This window comes from Hemicordylus capensis, chromosome 2 (genome assembly GCF_027244095.1).
Source record: "Hemicordylus capensis ecotype Gifberg chromosome 2, rHemCap1.1.pri, whole genome shotgun sequence".
Taxonomy (NCBI): Eukaryota; Metazoa; Chordata; class Lepidosauria; order Squamata; family Cordylidae; genus Hemicordylus; species Hemicordylus capensis.
The window spans coordinates 197,446,585-197,473,764 of record NC_069658.1 but is presented as its reverse complement, the minus strand read 5'-3'; the positions used below and the strand labels follow the sequence as shown (position 1 = coordinate 197,473,764).

Sequence of the window (27,180 nt, the reverse complement as noted above, 5' to 3'; positions counted from 1 at the left end):
CAGTAGGGAGCATATTCCAAAGCCCTGGGGCAGCCACAGAGAAAGCCCAGTCATGGGTCACCACCAAACGAGCTGGTGGCATCCGTAACCGGACCTCTAAAATATGTTAAGACATCAAGAGCATTGCCCGTGTTCCACACACTTTCAGACTGTGGAGCAACATCCTCCTTCATGGGCATGGCAATGGCAAAAGATCAACTTGGCAGTCATACTAAGCCTTGATTTCCTTATGGAAGTTCTTCAATTAAAAATGTTCTTGCAGCCACCAGGATGAGTGTGCAACTAATCTGCCAGCCCTCTAAATGGCTACACAGGCTCCAATCATTTTTAAAACCTGGTAAGGCTGACTGTTGTCATCTTAGGACAAAACGACTCCTCTCTGCTCTGTGAACAAGGCTAGAATGAATCTCTTCTTCCAGAAAACTCAAGCTGTCGACAAACAGCCACCCACTCACAAATCTCTGCTTTAGCAGGCTTGACGGGCTGTCTTTCAAGCTGGAATTTGGATTGTGAGTGCTATGTTGTCACTCTAGCTGACAATCCCTTTCAACCAAAGTGCATAGATCCCGGGAGAGAATTTGGATAACAACTGCAGAAGTCTAAAATGCTGAGCAAGTGTTTCTCAAATACGAGAGATAATATTCCAGCCTAAGTTTTCATTCTTATGGTATCGCCCACCCCACAAAATCTCCATGGTGTTTTGTTTTATGCAATGGCAATAAGAAATAAAAATAAAGCTGAAATCCTAGGAAACTGCCTTATACTGAGTCAGGCCACTGGTTCATCCAGCTCAGTACTATCTACATCAGGGCGGCACACCTTTGGCCCTCCAGCTGTGTTTGGACTACAACTCCCTTGTCCCTTCATTCCTAGCCCCAGTGGCCAATAGTAAGGGATGATGGGAGTTGTAGTCTAACATCTGCAGGAGGGCTGGAGTTGTGCAGCCCTGTTCTACATGGAGTAGCTTGCAGTCTGTCCAAGGTTTCAGGAAGGAGACTTTCCTAGCCCTACTTGGTAATGCCTCCAGGGAGGGAACCTGGGACCTTCTGCATGCAAAACAGAGGCTCTGCCACTCGGCTGTGCAATTCCACCCCTAAGGGGAATATCTTACAGCAGACAGTGGCTGCATGTCGTCACCCATCCATAAGCAAACCAGGACAGACCCTGTTCAACCAAGATTATTCGTGCTTGCTTCCCCATAATCCTAAACACACTTGCCTGACATGAGGAAAATTACTCAAAGTAGTCCCATTGAAATTGGGCAACTTTCAAAAGGGACTAGTCGGAGTAATTTTGCTCACATGCTCTGTTGGGACGGACTTCTGAGTAAGTTGAAGTGGCTCCTCATTTTTGCCACCCCATTTTCAGGTGGTAGTAATGGGGGTGATTTTGGCAATTTTATTGGAAGGGACAGCAAATGGGGTGAAAGATTTTTTTTGGGGGGGGGTCTTATCAGTGGGTGGTGGTGGCAGCCACCTCTTCCCCTCCCCTTTTGTCTTCTGCCGGTTCTGCCTCTTCAGTGGTGCCCCTTTCAATGGGCAGTAGCAACTTCAGTGATAGTGTATACCATTCTTCCCCCAGAATATCCCTGTAGTGATGCTGTGTCATTCACTGATAAGCCCCTGGTGACTCTGTTCTCCCCCCCCGCCACACACACACGGAAATATAGGAACATAGGGACATTGGAAGCTACCATATACTGAGTCAGACCATTGGTCTATCTAGCTCAGTATTGTCTTCACAGACTGGCAGCAGCTTCTCCAAAGTTGCAGGCAGGAATCTCTCTCAGCCCTATCTTGGAGAAGCCAGGAAGGGAACTTGGAACCTTCTGCTCTTCCCAGAGCGGCTTCATCCCCCGAGGGGAATATCTTGCAGTGCTCACACATCAAGTCTCCCATTCAGATGCAACCAGGGCAGACCCTGCTTAGCTATGGGGACAAGTCATGCTTGCTACCACAAGACCAGCTCTCCTTGAACATAGGATGCTGCCATATACTGAGTCAGACCATTGGTCTATCTAGCTCAGTATTGTCTACACAGACTGGCAGCGGCTTCTCCAAGAGGGTAGGCAGGAATCTCTCTCAGCCCTATCTTGGAACTGCCGCCAGGGAGGGAACTTGGAACCTAGATGCTCCTCCCAGAGCAGCTTCATCCCCCGAGGGGAATATCTTGCAGTGCTCACACACCAAGTCTCCCATTCAGATGCAACCAGGGCAGACCCTGCTTAGCTATGGGGACAAGTCATGCTTGCTACCACAAGACCAGCTCTCCTCTCCTTGAGAATATAAATGGATAACTTCTGGTTCAGCCAGAAGGAAGGATACTTAGGATGTTTATGCAACTGCAATCTTAAGCCTACTTCTGTGGAAAAAACATGAATGTGGTGGGGTTACTTCTGAGCAGACATACTATGGCCTGGGTCATCTTAGGGTTGGCTCTTCCTAACTGTTAAAAGTCAAAGTGGCAAGTCAAGTGACAGATACCCACAAACTAATATGTGTTGTGCATTTCTGTTCCTTTAATTGCCCCGACAACAAGGTGTTTTGGCAAGCACAGAGGCATTTGTGCTTGTCAAACGTCCCTTACGTGTTGTCCTTAAAAGCCGAGGAATACTTCCAAGGCCACCTGGTGGCAACTCAAGCCTTTCTTCCTTCCAGATCCCAGTCCTCAGCTGACCAGCTCCTCATAGTCCAAGCCAACTCTCCACTGGAGTATCCAGCCCAAGGGGTGGAAGTCCGGCCCCTCCAGACCACCCTCATCCCAGGTGAGAGTTTCTTCCTTGAGTTTCCAAGAGAACCATGTGGCGGCAGGGGAGGGGGAGGGCAGAAGGATGTGCCAGTGTGCTTGGCAGAGCAACTTCTCACGCTGGTCAACACTCCCCTAACCTCCGTGAATCTTTTCATTCCCCAGGTCTGAGTTTACAGGCAGCTGACAGAACATTGTACCGGGTAAGATATCTGCGGCACAAAGATCAGGTTGTTTCCTCATCCTTGTTGGTTGCTGACTCTCATGGCTCCTTGCAGAAATTGGTGGTTTGCAAGTGAGAGCCAGTTGAAATGCAGCACTGTTATATGCTCGAATGCTGAAGGGGGAAAGCCCTCCCTGTATGTAGAAAATGCCAGAGGGAGAGGCCCAGCCTAGGCCTCTCCTCCCTACTTTATTTTTCTGCATGAACAGAAGTTTGTGTTGTGTGTGTGGTAACGCACTTGAATATGCACACCTTTGCCTGTGACCGGAAATGCTGTAATCCAGAAAATATCTTGCCTCTTGATTCCACTGAAAGAAGAAACTAGCCTTGTGTCCTTGACAAATTACTAGCCTGTTTTATTTCTTTTGTGTTGTCTCTGATGAAACAGCTGAGATTATGAACCACAAAGGCTTTGGAGGGTGGGTGTGATGATTGCTTGTTTGAATTATCAAAAAGGCAGCTAGTCAGAATTCCCTCTAACAGGGATTCCCAGATGTTCTTAACTACAACTCCCAGAATCCTCCAGCAAAAGCCATTGCAGCTGGGGATTCTGGGAGTTGTGGTCAACAACATCTGGAAATCCCTGTTACAGGGAGCACTGCAGGTAGGGTTTGAGAACGTTCAGATGGCATCAGCAGAAGGCTCCACTCTGTTTGCACCTTGCTGAGTTGCTTCTCCTAACCCATGGTCTCCACTTGTTCCCCAACCCTCATGCATTCCTATTACTACTCCCTTTTCCCTACCCTCCTCCTAGACTTCTTGCTGCAAAACTTCAAATTCTGCAGAAATTAACATATCTGGGTTAGTCCCCCCCCCACTTGAACAAGCATGTACCATGAGCTGCATGCTGTTGAGTCGGCCCACTGGCCCACCTAGCTCAATATTGTTCACACTGGCATTGGCTTTCCGAGGTTTCTGGCAGGAGTCTTTCCTAGCCCTGTGTTGAGATGCCAGTAATTGGATCTGTAAACTTCTGCATTCAAAGCGTATGCTCCAACACCATCCAGATTTGCTTATGTACATATTACAGTACAGAGTACGAACAGGTGTAGTTGCATTTGATCTATGAAGTGTCCTAAAAGAGTCCAGTTCTATTCCTAGTGAATCATTCACAGCTAGATCCTAAAATCTGCCAGCTCCTTCTGCACCTGACCCCTGGCATCCTTCTGCTTCTCTGGCAGGTCAACCTGACAGCTACTATGGGCACCTTTGATGTGGCGGCTGAAGTGGACGGGGTTAAGGTGGAAGGGGAGGGGGAAATGCACCTCATCATGTCGGGCTCCCAGCTGGACAACCTCAACCGGCAAATGCAGTTTGTCACCTACACCAACACACTCTTCCATCCCAACACAGCTGACATAGGTGGGTATGGAGACGGAGTCACCGGAGCAGCAGTACACCGCATTGGGATTTCAGTGCAGGGAACTGAAGGGCAGGATGGCTCTGAAGGCATCCTGGAAAGAACTTCCACAGAGACCCAAGGGAATTGCAACAAGGCACTGGAAACAAGACAGGGGTGGGAATAAAAGAAAACCCCAGAGCCAAGGGCTCTCAAGCTTGGACCCCCAGGTGTGGTTGGACCACAGCTCTCCTCCTTCCCAGCCATAGTGGCCTTTCGACTTCTAGTCCAACTACAACTGGGGACCCAAGTTGAAGAACTCCTGCATTATAGGGCTGCAAGTGGAGGCTTTGAGGCAGGTCGGGTCTTCTAAAGAATGCAACAGAAGTGTCCCAACCCTAACCCTGTCTCTTGTGGGGTGGGGGAGGCTACAGTGACCCACAGAGCCTTTGTAGCTTGGTGGCTCAAAATGTAAGCTGTGAGGCAGCAAGTCACCAGTTTGAATCTTGCCTCTGCGATTAGGTGACTTGGGCAAACTACTATCTCTCCGTTTGTTGTACTGATTATTGTGTATTCAAAGTGCTCTGAACATTCAACGACAACAAAAACCCAACACCCACTATATAGTTCATGATCAGTAGAATCCCTTTCTCCCAGGAGTTCATTGGAGTTTTTTTTTTTTTTTTTTTTAAGCTTAAGACCTCTTTGTATGTGGTGGCAGGAGTAAGTAGAGGAATTATTTAATCTTTGCTATATTCTCTCTGTCCATTAGCTTTCTATCCCACTTCTTAACCAGAGTCCCCAAAGCAGCTCAGAAGGTTAATAAAATGTAGTAAACGCATTAAAAGCCCTTTGCCCAAAATACAACCAAGTGATCTGGGTGGAGCATGAATAGGCATTTGATGTTGCCCCTGCATGCCTTCCTCTTCAAAGGACAAAAATCTGCAATAGATTCTTGTGATGGGGGAAAGAGCTGGGACAGGAGTAGACTTCTGTCCTTGTCTTTGCCTACTTGCTTCCCTCTTTAACAGCGCAATACCCACTCTGAGAAAGGGCAGGGCAGCAGTTCCAGGAATAGTGGGATGAAAAAGCCAAGAAGTTTTCCACACTCTGTTTTTAGTTTGCATCTCCTCCGGAATGGAGAGGGTGCGTCCACATTTTGGCCAAATTTACCCCAAAGTCCCTCCAAGCTATTGGGGAGCACTCCACACACAATTCAGGTTTTTTGTTGCATGTTTAGAGCGTAGCCTGACTTATATCTGCAGTTAAAAAACTTCCACTTCTTGCATTGAGTTTTTGAGGCAAGTTCGAACTCTCAGTTAAGCCTGCTTGTGTGGGAAAGCTCCAGGCAGTTCCTGGGAAGGAGGGTGGTGCCAGAGAGGGCATGGAGTTGTTCTGAGCTGGCAGCTGCGGAAGTTCGGAATCCTTGCCAGCTGGGCCCCTGCATAGGCTGCTGCTTCTAGTGCTCATGGGTGGCTTAGGCTGGACAGTGTGGAGCTGGAGAAACAATGGAGCCCTCTTGGAAGACTTGAGGTCCAGAATCAGGAAGCATTTGCCGTCCAGTTGATTTAACTAACCACCACACTATGCTGGCTCTCAGTAATAGGCTTTCAGAGTCCGCTGTGACTGTGATCCTATGCATGCTTCCGAGGGAGGGAGGGAGGGAGGGGTTGTTCCCTTTTGGGATGACCTGTTTTAAGTATTGTGCACGTACCTGTTGGGTAGTGTCTCCTCAGGAACCAAGTCAGAGGGTCCTTCCCAGTCTTGCCACACTAAGCCATGTTTCTCTTAACTAGAAAGCAGAATCTTAGGCTGTTTGGAAGTCGCAGCTACATTTCTGTCTCTCTCCAAGGAGGTCAGAGTGGATCATGGGGTCTCTCTTTCCTTGGTCCCCGTTTTACCCACACAGCAGCTCCAGGATCACCCTCCCAGGATCACCCACTGACCTTCATGGCTGAGTGGGGATGTGATCCCAGGTCTCCCCAGCCCCAGTCCAGCACTTGAGCCAACCACTATACCATGCTGACTCGATGATAGGCATTATGTTCTTGAAAAATGGCACCAGCCCTGTCTGCTGGCTTAGTCAAGTTGACACAACACAAAAGGGGAAAGGACAAGGAAAGAGCCAGCTGGGTTGTAAGAGCTTTCCGGCTACACAATGTCCAGGTCAAATGGCCATTGCTGGAGAGTGAGAAAGTGTTCAGTGCGGGGTTCGTGTCTGTCCAGGTGAATGCCTGCAGCCCTAGACTGATGATCTGCCTCTTCCTCTGTTTTCCAGTGCAGTTTTCTACCGATGAGCACCAGGCCTCTTTCGCCATTCGCATCCGTCACCTACTTACCCCCAGGCTCTACAACCCAGGATCTTCCAGCAGAGGGACCCCTGGAGGTGAGGGCAACCTATGAGGGCTGTGGGTCTCTTGTGTGTCCTGAGAGAAGGTTTGGGCTTTGAAGCCTGCCTGCTATGCCTGGGCTAAGACTTGGACTTCAAGAAAGGGTGTCCCTGACCATGTGCAGGGTGCCTTTTTCCATGATTTCAGCCAAATGCTTAGAGATGCTCATGTTGTTTATTCAAAAGGAGGAATGTTCCGAAAGAGAACGGAATTGAGTTGATGCCAAAAAAGTTGAACACAATCCGCAGGAGATCCTGAATATATGTGTATAATATATCCTGATACACAAGATATTTGCTGGAGGAATTCAGGACCTTTTGCGGAGTGTGTTCATCTCTTTTGGCAGTGTTCAATGATGCAAGCATTTTGGATAGAAATTCTTGGGCTGATCTCAAAGGTAACTGGAAAGGTTGAAACCTGAAAAGGTTACTCTGTGCTTAAAAGAAATATACACCATTAATTTAGATCCCATTTATTAAATCCAGCTAAAATTATTCTTACTGTGGCCGGCGGGGTGGGGTGGGCAGGCATGGGGGCCAGGGAAGAAGCCTTGCCAATATTGGATTCATTTTAAGCGGGGGTGAGGGGGAAATATGGCTTTTCTGACCAAACTTTTATTTTTCAAGAAGCTGATAAGAATCAGACAAGTTTCTGGTATTTAAAAACATTGCTACACCTTGGAATGACAAACGGAATGTTTCATAATGTTGCACCTTATGTATAATTTTCAGGGATATAATGTTAAGCTAACGTTTCTGTCCTCCTATATCACACCATATTAGAAGAAATCATATTTAGCCTTGACTTTAGGAGGAGTGTCTTAACTGTGTAGGAGTGTTCAGCTGTTGAACAGTGCATTGTACACTCACAGTGAGTCAGGGTCTCCCTATCTGTCCCTACTCTATGACCCCTGAACTGACTCTGCAGCACTTCCTGTGCTGAGTCACAATCCTTCCTTTCCTCCTAGAGAGCAGATGGAAACATCTCTCTCTCTCTATCTATCTCTCTCTCTCTCTCTCTCTCTCTCTCTCTCACATATCCACTATGTAGTCCTTTAGATTAGATATAGGTCTTTCCTATCCAAGTGTATTTAACCAATAAATATTTAGTATTTAGTTCTACAAGGATCTCCATGTGTTTTCTCTAAACAGCTGCAATATCCAAACCATCCTCTGGTGGGCTTTCGTTGGGAGGTTTTTAGGCAAGCAGTGGCTTAATGGTCAACTGTCAGCAGTGCTATAGCAATTTCCTTCACTGCTGAGGCAGGGGATTGGGCCAGAATACCCCCAAGGTTCTTGCCAATTCTAAAATTCTTATTATGCTATATATTTAAAATAAAATATACATATAACCAGTGATGCTTGTGTCTTTGACTCTGCTTGTTCCAAGGCTGAGTTCCAAGGCTTTTAAACAGGCCTCAGGGCAGAGCCCAGATGGTGACTCCAGTGAAGCTTTTTATAGTTATGCCTTTTCCAGTGCCATCTGCAGCCCAACTCTTGAGTAATGAGAGCCACTGTTTGCAAATCAGCATTGTGCTTCTATCTATTCAAGGTATCTTGCACCCTCTAGTGGCCAGTGCAAGCACTGCACTGTAGCGGATTGTTGGGTATATTGTTCTTTTCACATACAGCAAGTATGTAATGCTGTGAAGGGTACCTTTTGCTCTCCACTTGAGGCCCTGTCAAGCCATACTTCATCAGCACCCTACCAGTCCCTTCTGTATTTTGTCTCCACAGCAGAATACAACGTCAGCGCCTTGGTCACCATAGCCACGAAGACCTTCTTGCGCTATGACAAGCTGCAAATACTGATTGACAGCATCCGCAAGTTTTACCCCACAGTGACCATCATCATCGCTGATGACAGCCAGACCCCCGAACATGTGCAGGGACCCCACATTGAGCAGTACTTCATGCCCTTTGGCAAGGTGTGCGACTTGTGGAAAAGCCTCAGGCCTGACATGATTAAATGCTCTGCAGGATTCCATGGGACGTGCTCTGACAGAGCGGCTCTCTTTCCCAGGAGTTTGGCTCCCAAGGAAAGAAAAGTCCTGTTCAGACGTTACTGTATGAGCACTCATAAATTGTGTGTACAGTGCACTCGGGTACAGATCTGTACGCAGGTGTATTTATTCGCATTGCGTTGAACGGAGGTACAGCAGGACACTTCCTGAGGGGCTTGTACCCAGACTCACAGAGGTGCAGTCATCCACACCCAGCCATGTACCTATGTACAGTCATTTGTGCACTCGTACAGAATGTCTGAATAGGGCTAAAGAGACAAGGGGACCAGTAAACATAGAAAGCTGCCTTATACCGGGTCAGACCATTAGGCTAACTAGTTTGGTACTGGCAACACTGGCTGCCCAATAGCTTCAGAGTTTCAAACAGGTTTTGAAACTGCAGAAATATGATATATTTCTATTTCATCTATTCCATATAGATGCAGGGAACATCTGCAGAAAGCTAAGAGAGTGCTAAGTGGCAAGACAACATTAAATGACATGCCCTTGAACTGGAATCCCAGGAAAGTGTTGATGTCCATCTCCTACCACCAATTTTTCGACTGCAGAAATATGCCATTTCCCAACACAAGGGACAGTGTTCATATACTGTTGTAATTTGGACACTGGTATTTGAAGGCTGTCCCTTGTGTTGGGAGATGGCATATTTCTGCAGTCGAAAAATTAGTGGTAGGTGATGGACATCAACACTTTCCTGGGATTCCTGTTCAAGGAATCCCAGGAAAATGAGATTCCAAGAAAAGGAATCCCAGGAAAACAAGGCATGTCATTGTATGTTGTCTTACCACTCAGCACTTTCTAATAGAAGCTTTTGGCAGATGTTCCCTGTTATGTGCAGAAGGGTAAGTGGGATTACACCTGCTGGCCTTGCCCATAGCCTCCACACATTCAGTGTGTAGGAAAATTGTTATTCACTTGGGATATTCACAGTCCTCTACTGGGGCGTGACCATTATCCTCAGCAAAAGGGCAATGAAAGAATTGTGATGCCCTCCAGAACTACTTGCCTTAATAACCCACAGAAAAATGTCTAGACACAATTATTCAGTTAATGCTATAAAAGTACTTTATTATGCTTACTGCTAGTCAAGATGAATAAAATTGTTTTCAGCAAGTGGAGGTGACCAGACCTTGGAGAGTTGGCATAGAGCTTTCTCAGCAGATCCCTTCCCATACTTACTTCGCCATTCTGATATCCATCTCCCCCCATGGAAACCCTTAGAACACATTATCCTTGACTGTTACTGGTTTAGAATATCGATGGGCTAGAACCCTTATTCCTTAACCTTTCATATCACCTGATACATGTACGTCAATTATGTACATCAGTTGTGGGTTTTTGCTTTCTGTACCCTTGCAGAGAACATCTTTTGAGCATAGCTTCTGTGGTGAGCCTAATCTTTCCTGAGCTGAGAGCTGTGAACTTAGGCCTTGCTAAGAGATGAACTTAAGGAGAGCTTTTAAACCTTGACTTTATGCAAAAAATAAGACTACATGACCTTTTGCAGGCAGAATTCAGAGGTCATACTACTCCCACTAAAAAAAATTCAAAATAGCAACTTGTACAGCTGGAAGTGGGAAAGTGGCTGCTACACGCTTACAGCTGTGCATGCATGGAAGTCCACGCTTGTGCTGGACTTGTGGATATCCAGAATGGGACCACCAGGTGTGATGTGCCATGTCCCCTCCACACAGTCAGTGTGTAGAGTGGGAATGTCCGAGAGGAGCTCAAGGCTGTATTCATGGTCAGGAAGAGAACGGAGTTTCTCTATCCTTTCTTCAGTGTGAGTCTAATCCAAGTTCATGATTGTGAGTACAGTACCAGCGGGCAGTCTGAATACATATGGATTAATTTGAATACAGGGTACAAGGGACTAGATCAGTGCCTGGAAAGGGCTAGTGTTGGAGCTGAGCCAAGGTCGGAGAGGGAGTCAGAATTCATAGGAAGCAATGCCTAGGCTAGGGGTCAGTGTCTGGAGGCCCTTGGATCACTCGGTCCCCTTGGGCAGCTCCATAGCCCTTCAGTTGCCAACCCAGAGTTTAAAAGGAGTTGCTGACCAGAAACCCAAGTGTTGGTGGAAGGGATGTGGGGACAATACTTCAGCTCGTGGGGACACAGTGAGGAGTTTCAGTGCCCACTGGTTAGGCACTTACCATTAAATGATCATGTGTCAGAGTTCAGTCATTGGTAGTAAAGCAATGAGGCAATGCTTGGTGGTCTGGCATTGGCAGTGCTTGTGGATGGTGCTCACAGGACCTCTCTCTCCTCTACTTAGGGCTGGTTTGCTGGCAGGAACCTTGCCATCTCTCAGGTGACCACCAAATATGTTCTGTGGGTGGATGATGACTTCATCTTCACACCCCGCACCAAAGTTGAGAAGCTGGTGGATGTCCTTGAGAAAACTAGCCTGAACCTGGTAAGTCTCTTCCCTGTGGCTGCTTTTCCTGACCCTTTCTGGCAGATGTCTTCCCCCTGAAAACCTTCTGGTGGCCCTTATGCAATATGCCGCCAAAACTTCACATCCAGATGTGGGGAGAGATTCCACTATTGGATCATAAAGCTGGGAAACCTTCAGCCATGAGATGAAAACCCGATGTATAGCCATGGCAGTTGAGGAGATTCAAAACTGATTCCAGGGCCGGGGTTACATGCTGAGCCCCAAATCTAAGGAATGTAGGGAAAACCAAGCATGAATGAATCTTGTCCAAATGAGACTGAGGAATTCTGTTTCCTTAACTGAGTTTTTGATTGACATCCATATCAAATAGTCATATGCTCCATATCCAACTCAGTTGCTTGAGATCCATATCCAATTCAGAAGTGCAAATGCAATTAAAAACAAGAATCGAACAGCTCCGACTATGTGCTCAATAATACAGCAATTTTCTGATTATAATACACTTCCCCCACTCCTTTAATAACAGCCTCAGTTCATGATGCATATAATACATGGAGATATACATTTTAGGAAAAGGGGGCATCCTTACAAGTATTACCTGCTTCACAGAGCTGCTTCTTTCTTTGCCCGTCAGCCACACGCTCCTGCCTTCTCCTCTGCTCAAACCAAAGGGCTCAAATCAGCTCTGAATGATTGGGCAATCCATTCCAGTCCGTGATCGGTCTGCCTCCCCATCTCAGTGTACCATGTACTGTAGAATAAAGCGCAAGCAGTTCCTTACCCTGCCAGCAAGAAAACTGTTTCCTGCTTCCTTCCACGGCAAGTTATAGAATTGGTAATAAGTAGCAGTAGCTTTCCTTGTCCAGGCAGCTCGGGGGCAAAGGAAGGGGAAAGGGAAACAAGTTCAAGTATGGTGGTGCATATAACCAATGGAAACAATGATTTTCCTCAATTTTCTTTTAGAAATTAGCACTCTGTACAATATATGGGGGTACGGTGTAACTGGAAAATCGCAATAAAACCAGCTTTGAGCCATTCCAATTTTGAGTGTCCAAGTCTGAGATGTGAGCATTGGTCAAAGAGGAGCAAAGAGCAAGAGGACGGGTCGGGAGCCAGAGCTGAGAGGCAACTGTTGCACAGGCAAAGTCCTCGCCTCCCTATGCTTTCCTGTTCAGCAGTGCCCAGTGACCAAGCTGGGTTGATGGGGCAAGCTCAGAACCTGGCAATTCCTGCTGCTTCCCATGCATAGTCTTTAACTTCCTCTGTCCTCAACTCTCCATAAAGCTCACTTAAATCTCCACAAATAAGAGCTCTAAGGTAAATCATGTGTTCTTCATCTGGTATCCTGAAGTCCCTGCTTGCTCTCTTAAAGCTGATGAAAAAAGCTACAATGTCATCTCATTTTTGGTATAAGGGAAACATCTTCATGTCAGTATGAGAGAAGGAAGAGTTTGCCAGGCTATAGGCACCATTTTGGACTCAACCACTTCAGCGTTCCTCTATTCTCATTGGATCAACCTCCAGTTCATGCTGTCTCTGGGCTGCTTTAACTCTATCTCCATCACAAGCTATTCCTTCTTATCCTCAAATTTCCAATGACTTGGAGTATGAACCTGGTTCCGTTTTCAGCACCATCCCCCACTAACTGTTTCTGATCAGCTGGTGGTACCTTTTTTTTGGAGGTATGCTCCTTTATCATCTGTCTCCCTAATCCAATGAAATAAAGCCACCACTACTTGACTGCAATTGCCGTGTGTGTGTCCTTTCCCTCAAAAGTTCTGCTCACACCAAGCTTCTGCGTGAATCCATCTTTTATAAATTTTGTTATGCGGGAGAATCTCGTTACTCATGCGGGTTCCGTTCCTCGCGAAGAGTGGAACCAGAAGTAACAAGGCATTAGAGCTAAGGAAAAGGAAATTAGGTTCCAGGTGGAGGGAAAAACTTTTAAAATCCTCCAAATAGACCAGAATTTACTGTGGCATACTCTGCCGGTCCCCCATGGAATGCCCCCTAAAGGACAAAATGCCCCCCACCCCAAACTGCAAAAAAACTACAGGAAAAGGTATCTTTTTCTTTCAAGAAATGAGACGCAAAATGGCTCCACCTGGGTTCCTCCAGACAAAATAGTGGCTGGACACGGTCACTTCTGGCCCTCTAGGAACTGCGGATATATGGGTTTTAACCCATTAGAATCTGCAGATACTGGAAACAGTTGTCTATTAGACACCCCACAGATTCGTGGACCCGCAAATCACACCGTTCTCCTGTACCACTTCCAAATTCAAATCCCATGAATTCTAATCTTGCCACACTGCCACCACATTGTGACGGACCTGGGGTCCCATAGAAGGCTCTGTCCCGCCCAGTGGTCAACTGAGATGCCAAAGGGATAGCTGCTCTAGAGCTCAGTAGGTCAGTCACAGCTTGGCCCAAACACTGGCAAGGGCATGAGATGGGACCACACATACCACAGATTCACCCAGGCCAGAACACAACGTTTTGACAGAATAAATGGTTTTATTTAAGAACATATGACACCAGGTACTGGCAGTCATTTAAACAAATAAAAGACAATAAAATTACTAATGCTATAGTATAATCACTCTCCTTGCAACTATCTTTCTTCCCAGCTTCTTTCAGTCGGCCTCTCTTCAGCAGCTGCTTCCACCTGTCAATCACTCCACTTTCCCAATATTCTTTCTCACTCATCCTTCCATTTTAGTTGTCACTTTCATGCCTCTGGGATGCTTGTAAACTGGGCACCTGATTGGCGGCTGCTGGAAACCAAGTACTCTAGGGCAGGGGTGTCAAACTGTGGCCCTCCAGCTGTTGTTGGCCTACAACTCCCAACATCCCCAATAACAATGGCCAGTAGCCAAGGATGATGGGAGTTGTAGGCCAACATCTGCAGGAGGGCCACAGTTTGACATCCCTGCTCTTGGGGTTCTCAAACTTGGCTTCCCAGATGATGCTAGACTACAGCGCTTGTCATTCCCAGCCACAATGGCCATGGGGGTGATATACAACATCAGCTGGAAACCCAAGTTTGAGAACTCCTGGAATACTGGACTAGATGGGCCTTTTGGTTTGATCTCTTGTGCAAGTTGGGGCTGCGTCGGAGCAACAGGCTCTTGCAATGCGGCCAGCCCAATGCTAATTTTAAAAAACTTAAATCTCAGTTCCTGATGCAGGCTACATCTGCATCTCTGAACTGAATAAAGAACTAGAAAATTATTTAGGAACAGATAAATAATGCACTGAGTCAGACCATTAGTCCATCTAGCCCAGGCCTGCTCAATTTAGGCCCCCAGCTGTTTTTGGACTACAACTTCCATAATCCCCATCCACATTGGCCAATAGCCGGGAATTATGGGAGTTGCAGGCCAACATCTGCAGGAGGGCCAAAGATGAGCTACCCTGATCTACACAGACTGACAGTGGCTTCTTCAAAGTTGCAGGCAAGAGTATCTGTCAGCCCTATCTTGCAGATGTCAGGGAGGAAACTTGGAATCTTCTGCATGCAGATGCTCTTCCTAGAGCAGCCCCATCCCCTAAGGGTAATGTAGGGATGTAGGTCCACATTTTGGAAGAGCGCTGGCAGGGGAGAAGCAGCAGGGCAGGGGCTGGCAGGTAGACAGCGCCTTCCCTGCCCCTTAAAGCAACCCCCCTCTAACCCCCTCTGAACTGGTTTGAACGCCAGCTGCCAGAACTGGTTCAGTGCTGCTAGAATGGAGTGCCAAACGGTTCCATGCACATCCCTAGGTCTTATTGCTCACACATGTAGTCTCCCATTCAAAGGGATACCAATGGTGGACCCTGCTTAACAAAGGGGACAGTTTTGTGCTTGCAGCCACAGGGCCAGCTTGTGGTATCCAGGCAGAATCATCTTGCTTTTCCAATCAATAAATAACTCGAAGTGGCTTACAGCAGGAATTTTTTTTTTTTTAAAGGTCAGAGTTAACAAAATTAAAACCCATTTCCACCACCTCTGGACTAACTGTCATGAGCATCCTCAGCCTCTGAGCTTCTGTCCAGCCCAAATGTCCTCTTTTTCTGCCTGGCAGGTGGGTGGAGCAGTGCGGGAGATCTCTGGTTACACTTCCACATACCGACAGCAGATCAGCGTGCAGGCTGGGAACGAAGAAGGTGATTGCATACGAATGCGCCAGGGCCACCACCATAGCATTGAGGGTTTCCCCAACTGTGTGGTCACTGATGGCGTGATCAACTTCTTCCTGGCACGCACAGACAAGGTGCGGCAGGTCGGCTTCGATCCTCGTCTCAGTCGTGTCGCACACCTTGGTGAGTGGAACTAGCACTTAGCTTGTATGTGAACCAGTGTGTCTTTATCTTTTATTTATTTATATATTGCCTGATAATGTGTATCTCTAGGTGGTATTCACAATTTAAAACAGCAAATACAAAACTGTAAAAACAAAACTTTCATAGGATTAGAAAAAATGCAATTAATTTCAGTTAAAAGCCTGAGAAAACAGGTGTGTCTTGAGGGCCTTTCTAAAAGCAGTTTGAGGTGGAGATGCTCTTACTTTGACAGGGAGCATATTCCAGAGCCCTGGGGCAGCCACAGAGAAGGCCCAGTCGCAAATCGCCACCAAGTGAGCCGGTGGTATTTGTAACTGGATCCCCAGATGATCTTAATAGGTGGCTGGGTTCATGACAAAGGAGGCGCTCTCTTAAGTACCCTGGACCCAAGCCATTGAGGGCTTTATAGGTAATAACCAGCACTTTGTATTTCGCTCAGAAACACATCGGCAGCCAGTGCAGTTCTTTTAAAATTGGTGTTTATATGGTCCCTTTGGGTTGTCCCAGAGACCAGTCTGGCTGCCGCATTCTGTACCAATTGTAGTTGCTGTACAAAGGCAGCCCCACCTACATAGAGTGCACTGCAGTAGTCAGGCCTGGAGGCTATCAGCATATGCACCACTGTCTTAAGGTCATTTACTTCCAGGAATGGGCATAGCTGACGTATTGGCTGAAGCTGATAAAAAGCATTTGTGGCCACTGCCTCAACCTGAGAAACCAGAGAGAATCTGGGATCCAGTAGCACTCCCAAGCTACGTTTCTGATTTTTCAGATGGAGTGTCACCCCATCCTGAACTGGCAGATCTAAACCATGTCTCGGGTCCTGACCTTCACAGATAGTACCATTTTTGTCTTATTTGGACTCAATTTCAGTTTGTTGTTCCTCATCCAGCCCATTACCACCTCCAGGCAGGCATTTAGGGAAGTTATGCCATTTCCTTATGAGGTCGATATGAAGAAATAGATTTGGGTGTCAGCATATTGATAACAGCCTGCACCAAATCTCCTAATGATCTCCCCCAGCAGTCTCATGTAGATATAAAAGAGCATTGGAGACAGTATGGAGCCTTGTGCAACTCCATACTTTAGTCCTTGCTTTGCAGAACAGAGCAGCAGTCTCAAAGTGACCCCTTCTGGAATCTACCCGAGGAACGGAACCACCATAAAACAGTGCCATCCGATCCCATCTCCCTCAGGTGATCCAGAAGGATACCATGGTTGATAGTATCACAAGCTGCCAAGAGATTCAAGAGGATCAGCAGAGTCGCACTCCGTCCATCGATAGCCAATTGGAGATCATCCATCAGGCCGAATCAAGGCAGTCTCAACCCCATAGCCTGCTCATAATCCAGTTTGAAATGGGTCTAGATAATCAGTTTTCTCCAGGATTGTCTGGAGCTGAGCAACCACCACCCACGGTCACCTTGTCCAACCATGGAAGATTGGAAGCAGGTCTGTAATTGGCTAACTCTGAGGGATCCAATGCAGATTTCTTCAAATAAGGCCTAATACTAGCCTCTAACACAAGGAAGCATCCTGCCCTCCTGCATTTGTAATATTTACCACAATTACCAGATGAAATAAGCCAAGCTGGGCAAGGGTCAAAAGAACAGGTTGTAGGATGCACAATCCAAAGCGGTTTGTCCACATCCTCGGGAGTCACAAACTGAAAGTGATCCAGTCTAATTCTATAAGAAGAGTTGCTGGACACCTCCACAGTAGACTCTGAAGTAACTGTGGAATCCAGCTCAGCCCGAATAGGAGAGATTTTTATCCACGAACTAGCCCCCTCACAACCCTAGTCAACTCCACCGGATGTGAATTTGCGGAAGCAATGCAGGCAGAAAAGAATCACTGCTTTGCTGCCCACACTGCCATAGCATAGATCTCCAAACTTGCTCTATGTTGTGATCTGTCAGGTTCACGCCAAGTCTTCCTCCACTTGTGCTTTAGTCTACCTCGCCACTTCAGTTCCTGTAGTTCTTCTTAATACCACGGGTCTGATTTTGAAACCGGTCAGAGAGGACACTTAGGAGCTATTGTGTCTACCACACTAGTGAGTTCATTATTCTATGTTTGCACCAGAGCAACAACAGAATCACTAGCAGAGCCAACTCTAAACCCTTCCAAGGCTTTTTGGAATCCTATTGGATCCAATAACCTTCTCAGGCTGACCAACCTAATAGATCCTTCACCCCTACAGAAGTGCAGCTTGTGGTTGCAAGTCCTACTTTAACCAGTCGGTGGTCTGTTCATGATGATGGGGAGATGATAGGAGTCCCCACACCACCCTGATCAGAGCAAAAGACCAAATCAAGCGTGTGACCAGCATTATGTGTTGGTCCAGGGACCACCTGGGATAGGCCCATAGTCGTCATGGCTCATGGGGCACAGGCCTCCAATGAATTCCTGACATCCCTGAATCTCATCAGCCGCTTCCCTCCTTCATGGCCTCTTCCAGAAAGTGTAGCAGTGGAGGCGTATGTACAAGGCACGTGAGAGAGCTCCTAGCTCTCTGCTGCTTCCACCTTCATAGGTGCTATAACACATGATTATCCTTGAGCTGTGATCTGGACCCTAGTACCTAGCAATGCCCCTGAACTAGATTGAGGAGGTGGGGAGTGCTTACTCTTCTGTATAAGGTGGCCAAAGATTTCATACGGCGTATACAGTTTGAGTGGTGCACTCGGGATCCCTGGTGATGTTTCAGTGGAAGGTAGGGTTACACTTGTGAATACTGACCACTCTGAATGAAGATGTGGTTCTGACTGCATGAGGGCTTCCTGGCTAAGGCGCCCCAAGACCATGCTGACCTATCAATTTTCCTTTTTCTTTCTAACCACTCTCCAAATACAGAGTTCTTCATCGATGGCCTGGGCTTGCTGCACGTGGGCTCCTGCTCCGATGTGGTGGTGGACCACGCCCCCAAGATCAAGCTGCCATGGCTGAAGACGGAGAGCGAGAAGCAGTACGCCAAGTTCCGCTACCCCAACTCCTCAGACAACAGTGTGATTGTCAAGCACAGCCTCTTCTACTTCAAGAACCATTTCAAGTGTATGGCCGGCAACTAGCCTTTGTTGCTAGGGAGTTTAGCCCCATCCTTAACCACCGGCTGGGTCCTCAGGCCACCAGGCCGACTGATCTCAGGCACCCTGCTGTGGCAACTGGCCACAGCCCTGGGCGAATGGTATTGCCTGTCCACTTGCCAAGCCCACCCCACCCACCCCCAGAACTCAGGGAGGCCTCAGCATTCTCCGGCCTTAAGAGCCATTTGGGAAATGGGCATCCACTCCTTGTTCTTGTCTTGTTTTTAAAAACCTAAATGTTTTCTAGAAGGATGGAGAAGCTGGGCTGCTGGTTGCTTCCCAGCCTTGTTGGTGGCGGAGAGGGTGCTGCATTGGTGTTACCCATCCTGCATTGGAACTGGGGGACTCTGGCTGGGGAGTGATACTGCCCCATAGAACCCTAGGAGTTAACTTTTTTCATTCCCCCTCCACCCTGCTGGGAGCAGCTGCTGTCCTCGACTTCCATGCGGCCCCTCGTCTCCCTCCGCCCACTCCACAAACCTGCCAACCCTCTCAGATATCCCAACCTCCTCTGGTACTGTTTAGGCCAAGAGAGGGATGTGATCAGAGGGAGACCTGAACTTTGGGGCTTTCTCGAGTGCCACAACATTTTTGTGCCAAGTCTTTGCATCTGTGCGCCCTTCCCTAACTCAGCCTCAAGCTGGTGCCATCCTGGGATATTTTGAAGTGCCAAAGACTACAGTGATGGAAAGCGGCCACCAGGGGGAAGCCTTGAGGTATGCATGCAGCAAAGTGTCGCGAAAGAAGGGCCGGGCCATCAAGCACACACCAAACTCCAGGCACTTCCAGGTCTGCCCTCCCCTGCAATAGAAGTGGCCTGTACGTTCCCAGCCCTGGCTCATGGACAGGGAGGTGGCCTAGTTTCTTTTCTAATGTGGCGGAATTTTTGTATGCTGATTTGAAGAGACTACCAGAAATAGTAGTGGATTTTGTCTAAACCAAGTTCATTTGCCAAGCTTTTTCCAGTATCCCGAGACCCTCTCTCTTTGCCTTGTCTGTCCCAACCCAGCAACCTTCAGCTGCTTTTCCGACCATTGTTGTTTGTTAGGGGGAAATGTATTCATAAGTTGGGGCTGGATTTGGTTTTCCTACATGTTGAGTTGCAATGCATGGGGTTGGTCTGTGGGGTAGGTAACAGAAGAGGCTGCAGCCAATCAGGTCATTCTCATATGCCTCACTTCTCTCCCCACCCCTGGTATGTTGTATACTTTCTCCTAGCAGTCCAGCTGCAAACTGTGTTCTTGGAGCCAGTCTCCTTGATGGATCTGGACACTGATGCAACTGTAGGGCAGTGAGGGAGAGCGGGGAGGGAGGGCCCACCTTGTAACTTTCCGCTGGCTATAGGGCTTGAGTAGGATTGACTGGATTGCACTTCGGCTGTGGTAGAAAGCAGGGAACAAATTGTACTGTAAATTCAGGTGTGTATATTGGTGCTATCACAGCACCTAGGAATTCTGTATTTAATCCTGTGGTCTCCTCTCTGCATGTCAATTCAACACACATGATTTCACCACACAAGGGAGAACGTATTTCCTTTGCATTTCCCACCAATGCTGTCCGTAGGGACCTCAGTAGGTGAAGATTTGTGCCCAACTGTAACACCATCTCTGTCTTTCTGCCCCTCCAAAGGGTCTCCCTCTATTCTGCAGAGGTCTCCCTTACTCCAGAGCAATGATGCCCTCCTGAGTTTACTAGCTCAGCATTTTCAAAAATTAGGGACAGCCTAGAACTGTAATAGAGATTGGGTGTTATCCAGTAAATTAACAAGCCCCTAGGCCTGTGCACCTCGACATATCTTTCCCCCGCTCCCCCCGTAAGAGTGCGTAAGATTGTATTATAAATCCCATTGATGTCTTTGGGTCTGTTTATACATTCAGCATAATTCCGTGCTTAATGTGGGATGAACGAAAAGGGGAGGCAAAGTTCAGAAATATGCATAAACAGTGGGCTTTGTTGAGAGAAACTCAGTAGAGTGCTTCTGAATGATTGCAACCAGGAGCATTTGGTGCAAACAGGTTTTTGGGGGGGTTGTTTTTGGTGCCCCAGAGAAGGCACTGCTAGACTGCATTGGGCATTTTGATTTTTCTCATCGTCTTATGCACCTTTTCTGACGTTTTGCCCAAGACTGCCCTGACCATAGAGTATGTGCCGCTTGCTGACTCCCGCTACCTGATCGTCCCTTTCTGGTGGTGACAGCAGTAGCTCACGCTCTTTGTCTTGCCCTGCCTTTCCCAAAAGGCAACTGGAGTGATTTAAAGGCTCTTCCTGCCACTTTGCATGGCCACCTGTCTCTTGAAAAGGCAAGGCAGGACAAGCAGATGGGGGAAGAGGAGGGCAGCAGTTGGCATGTGCTGCCACCCAGGGTAGTTGGGTGGAGGGTGGCAGGCCAGGTGAAGCTATGGGTTGGCAGAGGGCTAGCGGGTGATCTGCTACCCGAGGTGGTGGCCTTACCTAGCCTCCCCTTGCTTCCCCTTGCTTCCCCTTCTCAATCTCTTTCATTGTTCCCTCCTCATGGGGGAAGAAATCGAGCAAACCCTGCCCATACCCAGACTAGTAAGGACAAAGAGCTCAGTCTTATTGACACACTAACTTGCTGATTAAGGACCAGAGAAGGGACTGGAACTCAATGTTTGGCCCCACGGTTGCACATGGAAGGGGCCCATTTCAGTTCCTGGCACTCTGAAGCAGGGCTTGCAGACCCTGGAGAGTTGTTTCCAGGCAGCATACAGTGGTTTTCTCGTTTAAAAGTGCCCTATGGTCATTTTCATGGAGAAGTATTCAAATATGCAGTTCTTCAGCTGCATTCTGAAGTGGTACAGTCCAGAAAAATCTATGCTGTTGGACTGGGCTGAATGTATGTTACTTTCTGTCCCATACTATTGCTTTCAGTCCACCATTTTCAATGTGAGGTTCTGTGTTGGTAGGCACAGCTTTTTAAAAAATATATAAATCACACACCCCACAGTTCTCTCTCACACCAGAAGAAGAAAAAGGTAAGGGTGATTGATTTCCAGAGGGTCTCGTTTTGACAATTTGATCAGGCGGGCCTAGAGCCTGCTCCCAATTAATGAGATCTAAATTGCAAGTAAAAACTGTCCACTGGAGGGAAGCAGCTTGAGAGATGAACCTCATCATCGCCATTCCTGACATTCTCACAGAGGCTCTGCAGAGGAGGGGAGAGCCGAATATGCACTTGGAGGGCAGGTGGCTACAGAGTTGAGAAACAAACCTCATCGGGGAGGGAAGGAGAAGCCCTTTTCTCCAGAGCAGAGAATCCGTAAGGGCATGCATCCCTCTCTAGAAGGGCTTGCAATGGAAGATACAAGTTTAACAGCAGTGAACATTTGAATCCATACTAGGGCAGACTGGGAATCAGCGCATCTCCTCCTGCCTGCCCATCGCCCATCGCCCATCTCCCACATCTTGCATCCAGCAGGAAGGGAAAGGAGTGGCATCGGCTGCAGTGAGAAAACAGAATTGGCTACCCTTCAGACTCCCTCTGGCACTTTCAAGCCTATGGACTGAGACCCTGCCTGTCCCTTTCCTTTTGGCTATGGTTACTTTTCCTGCAACTGCTTCAAACAGATTTTTTTTTTCCTGTAAAAGAAACAATTGGGGGGGGGAATAAACACTTTGGGGGGTTTTTTCCTATAAAAAGCGTTGCTTTGTTTTTCTGTTGTGCAGTTACACTTTTCTATAAGGGACATGAGGCACATGTAGATTTGGCAGTGGACACTTACTGGAGGAGATGAGCTTGGATTTAAAACATTGGGGAGGAAATGGGGTTCCTATGTCGGGTGGGGGGGGGGAGAGAGAAATCCCAATAATTTCAGTCTGTTGGTTTTGTGTTTTTACTGCTCCTGTACACTTAGAAACAGAGGTGGTGAAGTTCCCCCCATCATTGCATTTTCATGTGAGGAAAAGCATCACCTGCTAAACTGCTGCTTGTTGGGCTACTGTGAATGGCACTGAAGCAGGACTAGTAAAAAAACAAACAAACCAAAACCCCGCCCACACACAATCTTCTTTAAGAGGAGACAGAAATGGGTTGTTCTGTTGGCATAAGTGAAAGATCCCTTGTATGGTGAAGTTTGGTGAGGGCTTGGGGTGGCAATCTGGTATGTGGCTCCTAGTTTTACCAAAAAATAATGGTGGCATTTATACTGCCCCCACCCGCCTCAGCAGCTGTAAGTCCACCATGGCTTCAAGTAGGCATCAGTCTAAACTGCTGCCTACCTGTAGGCTTAATATGGCAATGACAAGGCTAGTGCCTTGTGCTGAATGCTGCAAAAAAGAGGCACATGCACCAGCACGGGAAGAACAGGGACTTTTCTATGAGTTATGAGACATGGCTTAGAATTGCCATGTGGATTTATCCTTCCTGCAGGCCAGAGGGACAGGAGGTGGAGCCAGGAGAGGAGGGAGCACAATACAAACCATCCCCCCAATTCTATAGTATTGGACTAGTCCAGCCTACAACTAGTCACACATGTCTGGGCAAGTGAAGAGCTGCTGGGCCTGAAGACCCGGCTGTCCCTGCTGCCTCTTTACCACCATGTGTCTGTTTCTTCCAAGCCCGCACTCTCTAGCGGCAGGCAAAGTCTTGCTGGTCTCGGAGGCAGCCAGGTGCCTTTAGCATGTCTGTCATCTCCAACAGTCCTTGTCCTGGTACGTGTGGGTTGCTCAATACAGTCCTTGGCTCTTGGCAGGCAAGAGATGGTCATACCCAAATGGTTGGGTCTTTCTGCTCCCCACTTTCCTGGGCAGAAGCAAACAAAGTTTTCCATGAGACCCTATGCTGCATATTATGACAAGGTCTATACCCTCCCAATCCTCTCTAGTAGAGATGTGCATGGAACCGGTTCGAACAGCAGCTGGTTCGAAGGTGGGGGTACTGCTTTAAGGGTGGTGGAGGGTGCATTTACCCCTCCCGCCGCTCTTCCCCCACTGGTGCTCCAGTTTTATAAAGTCCCTCAGGGCCGCAGCAAACCTCCCTGCCACCCCACAGCCCCCATTTACCAGAACTATCCAGAAGTTGCTGATGCGCCTGCATGCACATCAGATGTGATGCATGTGTGCACATACAGGTGTGTTGGCTACTTCCATATAGTTCCAGTAAACGGGGGCAATGGGACAGCAGGGAGGTACACTGATGCCCCAAGGGACTTTAGAAAACTGGAGCACCAGTGGGGGAAGAGCGGCGGGAGGGGTAAGTGCATCCTCCCCCGCCCTTAAAGCAGCAGCACCCCTGCCTTCGAACCACCCCCGTATGCTTCCGTGCACAACCCTACTCTCTAGTTGCTATTCTCTCAGCCTCAGCCACAATATGGGGACAATATTGACCTACCTTAAAGGGTAGTTGTAAGGATCAGTAAGATCTACTGAGTGCTTTGTGTATTCCACATATGCGGAACAAATGCTATGTATCACTACTAAGATGTCAGGAGCAGTCAGCAGCAGACTATGAAATGCACTCAAGTAACTGCTGCTAATGTGAGAGTTCGAAGAAAAATGGGCAGAAAGGCATGTGTCCCAGCTCTAGTGCGTAGGCTCACACTGGGGGCCTCCCGTTTTGGAAGGGAAGGGTGAGCACCAGCTCCATGGCTAAAGCTCTAGAATGTTCTGGATCTACTTCTGGGTAGGCTCAGTTCCTATGTGGGACAGGAAAGGGCTCACAAAGAACTGCTCCCATTTTTTATATCTCTAGAAGAGACTCATTCATTCACCAACAGCTGAAGAGAAAGGGCTGTGACGCCAAGACTGAACCAGGGAGATGGGCATCTCTCCTTGGAGTTGTCGTCCTAGGTCTAATTCTTCCAAAAAGCAGATAAGGTGGTAAACTTTGTGGCTCAAGGTGCATGTGGTGGTTCACCTGATTTTATGCTCCCACTATCAAAGGAAAATTAGCATTTCAGTAGTTAAGAACACTTTCCCCCTGCCACTGATGTGTCGGGGTGAAAGTGTAATTTGTAAGCACTGGCTGACATACAGAGCAAGGATTCACTGGTTCAGTAAGAGAGCAGCCTAAGAACTTCCCAACTAACTGCACTGGCTGGCTCAGTTGAGAATGTGGCAATTTTTGGTGCCTTCTCCTTCCTTTGTGCCACCTGAAAGCATGTTCCCGATGGGTGTGCAGTCCTTGGGGACCTTTTTTCAGGTGACACAGAGGACTTTTTGGGCAGTTGTCAAAAATTGCTGCTTTCCCAGCTGCACTGTTTGGCAAGTTCTGTTAGGCTTCTCTCTCACTGAACCACAGCATCCTTACAGCGGTGTCACTTGTGTGCCAAACGGCAGAGCTGTCTGACATAGTGTGATCGTGTGCAGGGAGGCAGGTGAGAGCCTGCCTCCCTGGTGCAAGGGTTCTTGATCATGAGAACAACCTCAGAATATGTATGTACAGATCTGTCTGCATATACATTTCTTCACGTGTCATTGCATACAGCAATACACTTCCTATCATGTTATTGAGCAACCTCAACCCAGGTTTACTTTTAAAATGAACGCAGGTACAGTCATTCACACAAAAACATGTACATTTGTACAGACATCCAAATGTGTAAAGCATGATGTCTGAGTAGGGCTTATTGTATATTTAGATTTTTATTCTCATGGGGGAGCATTCAGTGATGTGAAGCCCACAACTGGTGTAGTCTAAAGTGGTACAAAATCTAAACACAGGTTTACCACCCCATCTTCTGCTCAGGAGAACCAGGCTGCAGGTTTCGCAACTATATCCACCTCTACGCAGCACAACTGGATGTAGAGAATCCTAGATTGGAGCTAACGGGGGAAAAAGCCCTCCTATTGTCTCTCTACACCCCTGGCCTCTTACCGTGGTCTGCTGGAGATAGGAAACAGCATCATGAACGGTGACAAAAATCTGTTGTGGGTTTAGGTTATGCATAAGGCCGCAGAAGCTCAGGGTCTGCAGAACCTTGGCTGTATGAAAAAGAGGAAACAGACGGGTCATTGAGGGGCTGGTCTCACATGTGCAAGTTGCCTCTTGATGGATGTGCACATGTGAATGAGACATGACCAAGCACCATGGACAAAACTTTCCTGTAATTTCACAAACATTTGATCTTGCATAACCAAGGACTAGTTCACACCTAAGAATGAGACCCTACCATCACCCCTGCAATGATCGTCCAGTCCTGAATCGGTGGGCAGGAGGTCAAAGGATACTTCTGACACTACATATTAAAGTGATCACCCAAGTTATTGTTTAGTCAAGTGTTACATTTTTATAAGCATTTTATATTCTAAACCTCCTTGGGAGAATTGTGGCCTGAAAAGGCAGGATACTAAATCTTTTGAATGAATGAAATTTCCTCTAAATAAAAGTATAAATAGTAGCCAAAATGATGTGCACTATTATGGAGATGGTGCAAACCACAGCGATGCTACTGTGGGCTTGGAAGGCAGTGAGGATGCTGATGCTGCTTGCACAAGAAGTGTCCCCACTGTTTCTCCCATTAGGCACAATCCAAGAAACTGTAGCGATGCTGGTTGCCCAAGCAGCAGTATCCTAACTGCCGATCCTGCAGTAACCTGTCTGTCTGTCTGTCTGTCTGTCTGTCACACACACACACACACACACACACACACACACACAAACATTTGCTTTAAAAGTCAGCTAGGTGATAAAGACTGGTGGCCCCTCTTGCCTCACTTACCGTTGCAGGCAGCTAAATGCATCCGCACACCTGCTTTCTGGCATTCCACACACACCTGCAAGACAAGAAAAGCCATTACCATCCTGGCCAATCTGGAAATGTGTCCTTCAGACACAGCCTGCCTCTGTAGGTCCCTGATAGCAACTCCCTGATTGCCAAGGGCCCAGGTGCATTGGGATCTTCTCAGTCGTAGGATCATACAGTTGGAAGATCGGCCAGCCCTGGGTTCCCAGCCTTGAGTCCCCAGATGTTTTTGGACTACACCTTCCATCAGCCAATGGTAATGATGGCTGGGGGTGATGGGAGCTATAGGCTGACATCATTTTTGGTGATCCAAAGTTGGGGTACCTTGAGACGAGTCGGGTTTTTTGGCTGGCATCTGCTGCCCTGCAGCTGCACACAGAGAGGGCCACTGTCTGCATTTCACGGACTAGAACTGGTCACTGTTTGTGCTCCACTTGTTTTTCTTTTAAGTACACAAAATTGTGACTCCAGACAGAGAAGTTGCCAAGTTAGTCTGATGCAGCAAAAGCAACCAAGTTTTGGTGACACCTTTAATACATTTATGTTAACAGAAGCAGCTTCTAGTAGACTTGAGTTCATTTCACCAGATTATCCTCAACTGGCAAGTACACACACCCAGATAGGGGGGAAAGTGGGGGTGGGAGGTGGGAGTGAAGTTGATGTTAAAGAGATGTACAGGTGAAACTCGGAAAATTAGAATATCGTGCAAAAGTCCATTAATTTCAGTAATGCAAATTAAAAGGTGAAAAAAGGTGATATATGAGACAGACGCATTACATGCAAAGCGAGATAAGTCAAGCCTTAATTTGTTATAATTGTGATGATCATGGCATACAGCTCATGAAAACCCCAAATCCACAATCCCAGAAAATTAGAATATTACATGGAACCAAGAAGACAAGGATTGTAGAATAGAACAATATCGGACCTCTGAAAAGTATACAGTGTACTGT

The 27,180-nt window shown here is 47.4% G+C and overlaps 2 protein-coding genes across 27 annotated transcripts in view; one reads left to right on the top strand and one right to left on the bottom strand.

Moving 5' to 3' along the window:
* B4GALNT1 (beta-1,4-N-acetyl-galactosaminyltransferase 1) overlaps window positions 1-21,519 on the top strand; it is a 159,824-nt gene extending 138,305 nt beyond the window's left edge. For 14 of the 15 annotated variants that reach the window (XM_053289366.1, XM_053289374.1, XM_053289378.1 and 11 more), the window contains 8 exons: window positions 2,658-2,764; window positions 2,911-2,948; window positions 4,150-4,330; window positions 6,586-6,693; window positions 8,434-8,624; window positions 10,996-11,136; window positions 15,183-15,420; window positions 18,298-21,519. In XM_053289366.1, the coding sequence (XP_053145341.1) occupies window positions 2,658-2,764; window positions 2,911-2,948; window positions 4,150-4,330; window positions 6,586-6,693; window positions 8,434-8,624; window positions 10,996-11,136; window positions 15,183-15,420; window positions 18,298-18,512 (1,219 nt within the window). In that variant the 3' untranslated portion in view covers window positions 18,513-21,519. The remainder of the gene's footprint in view (window positions 1-2,657; window positions 2,765-2,910; window positions 2,949-4,149; window positions 4,331-6,585; window positions 6,694-8,433; window positions 8,625-10,995; window positions 11,137-15,182; window positions 15,421-18,297) is intronic. The other variant, XM_053289367.1, reaches the window with a different exon arrangement.
* Window positions 21,520-22,364: 845 nt separating this feature from the next.
* The window catches only part of LOC128342241 (solute carrier family 26 member 10-like), a 57,959-nt gene continuing 53,143 nt past the window's right edge, over window positions 22,365-27,180 (bottom strand). For 11 of the 12 annotated variants that reach the window (XM_053289361.1, XM_053289355.1, XM_053289357.1 and 8 more), the window contains 2 exons: window positions 26,204-26,258; window positions 25,126-25,466 (listed from right to left, as the gene is read on the bottom strand). In XM_053289361.1, the coding sequence (XP_053145336.1) occupies window positions 25,297-25,466; window positions 26,204-26,258 (225 nt within the window). In that variant the 3' untranslated portion in view covers window positions 25,126-25,296. Of the gene's footprint in view, window positions 23,287-25,125; window positions 25,467-26,203; window positions 26,259-27,180 lie in introns of those variants that run through there. The other variant, XM_053289354.1, reaches the window with a different exon arrangement.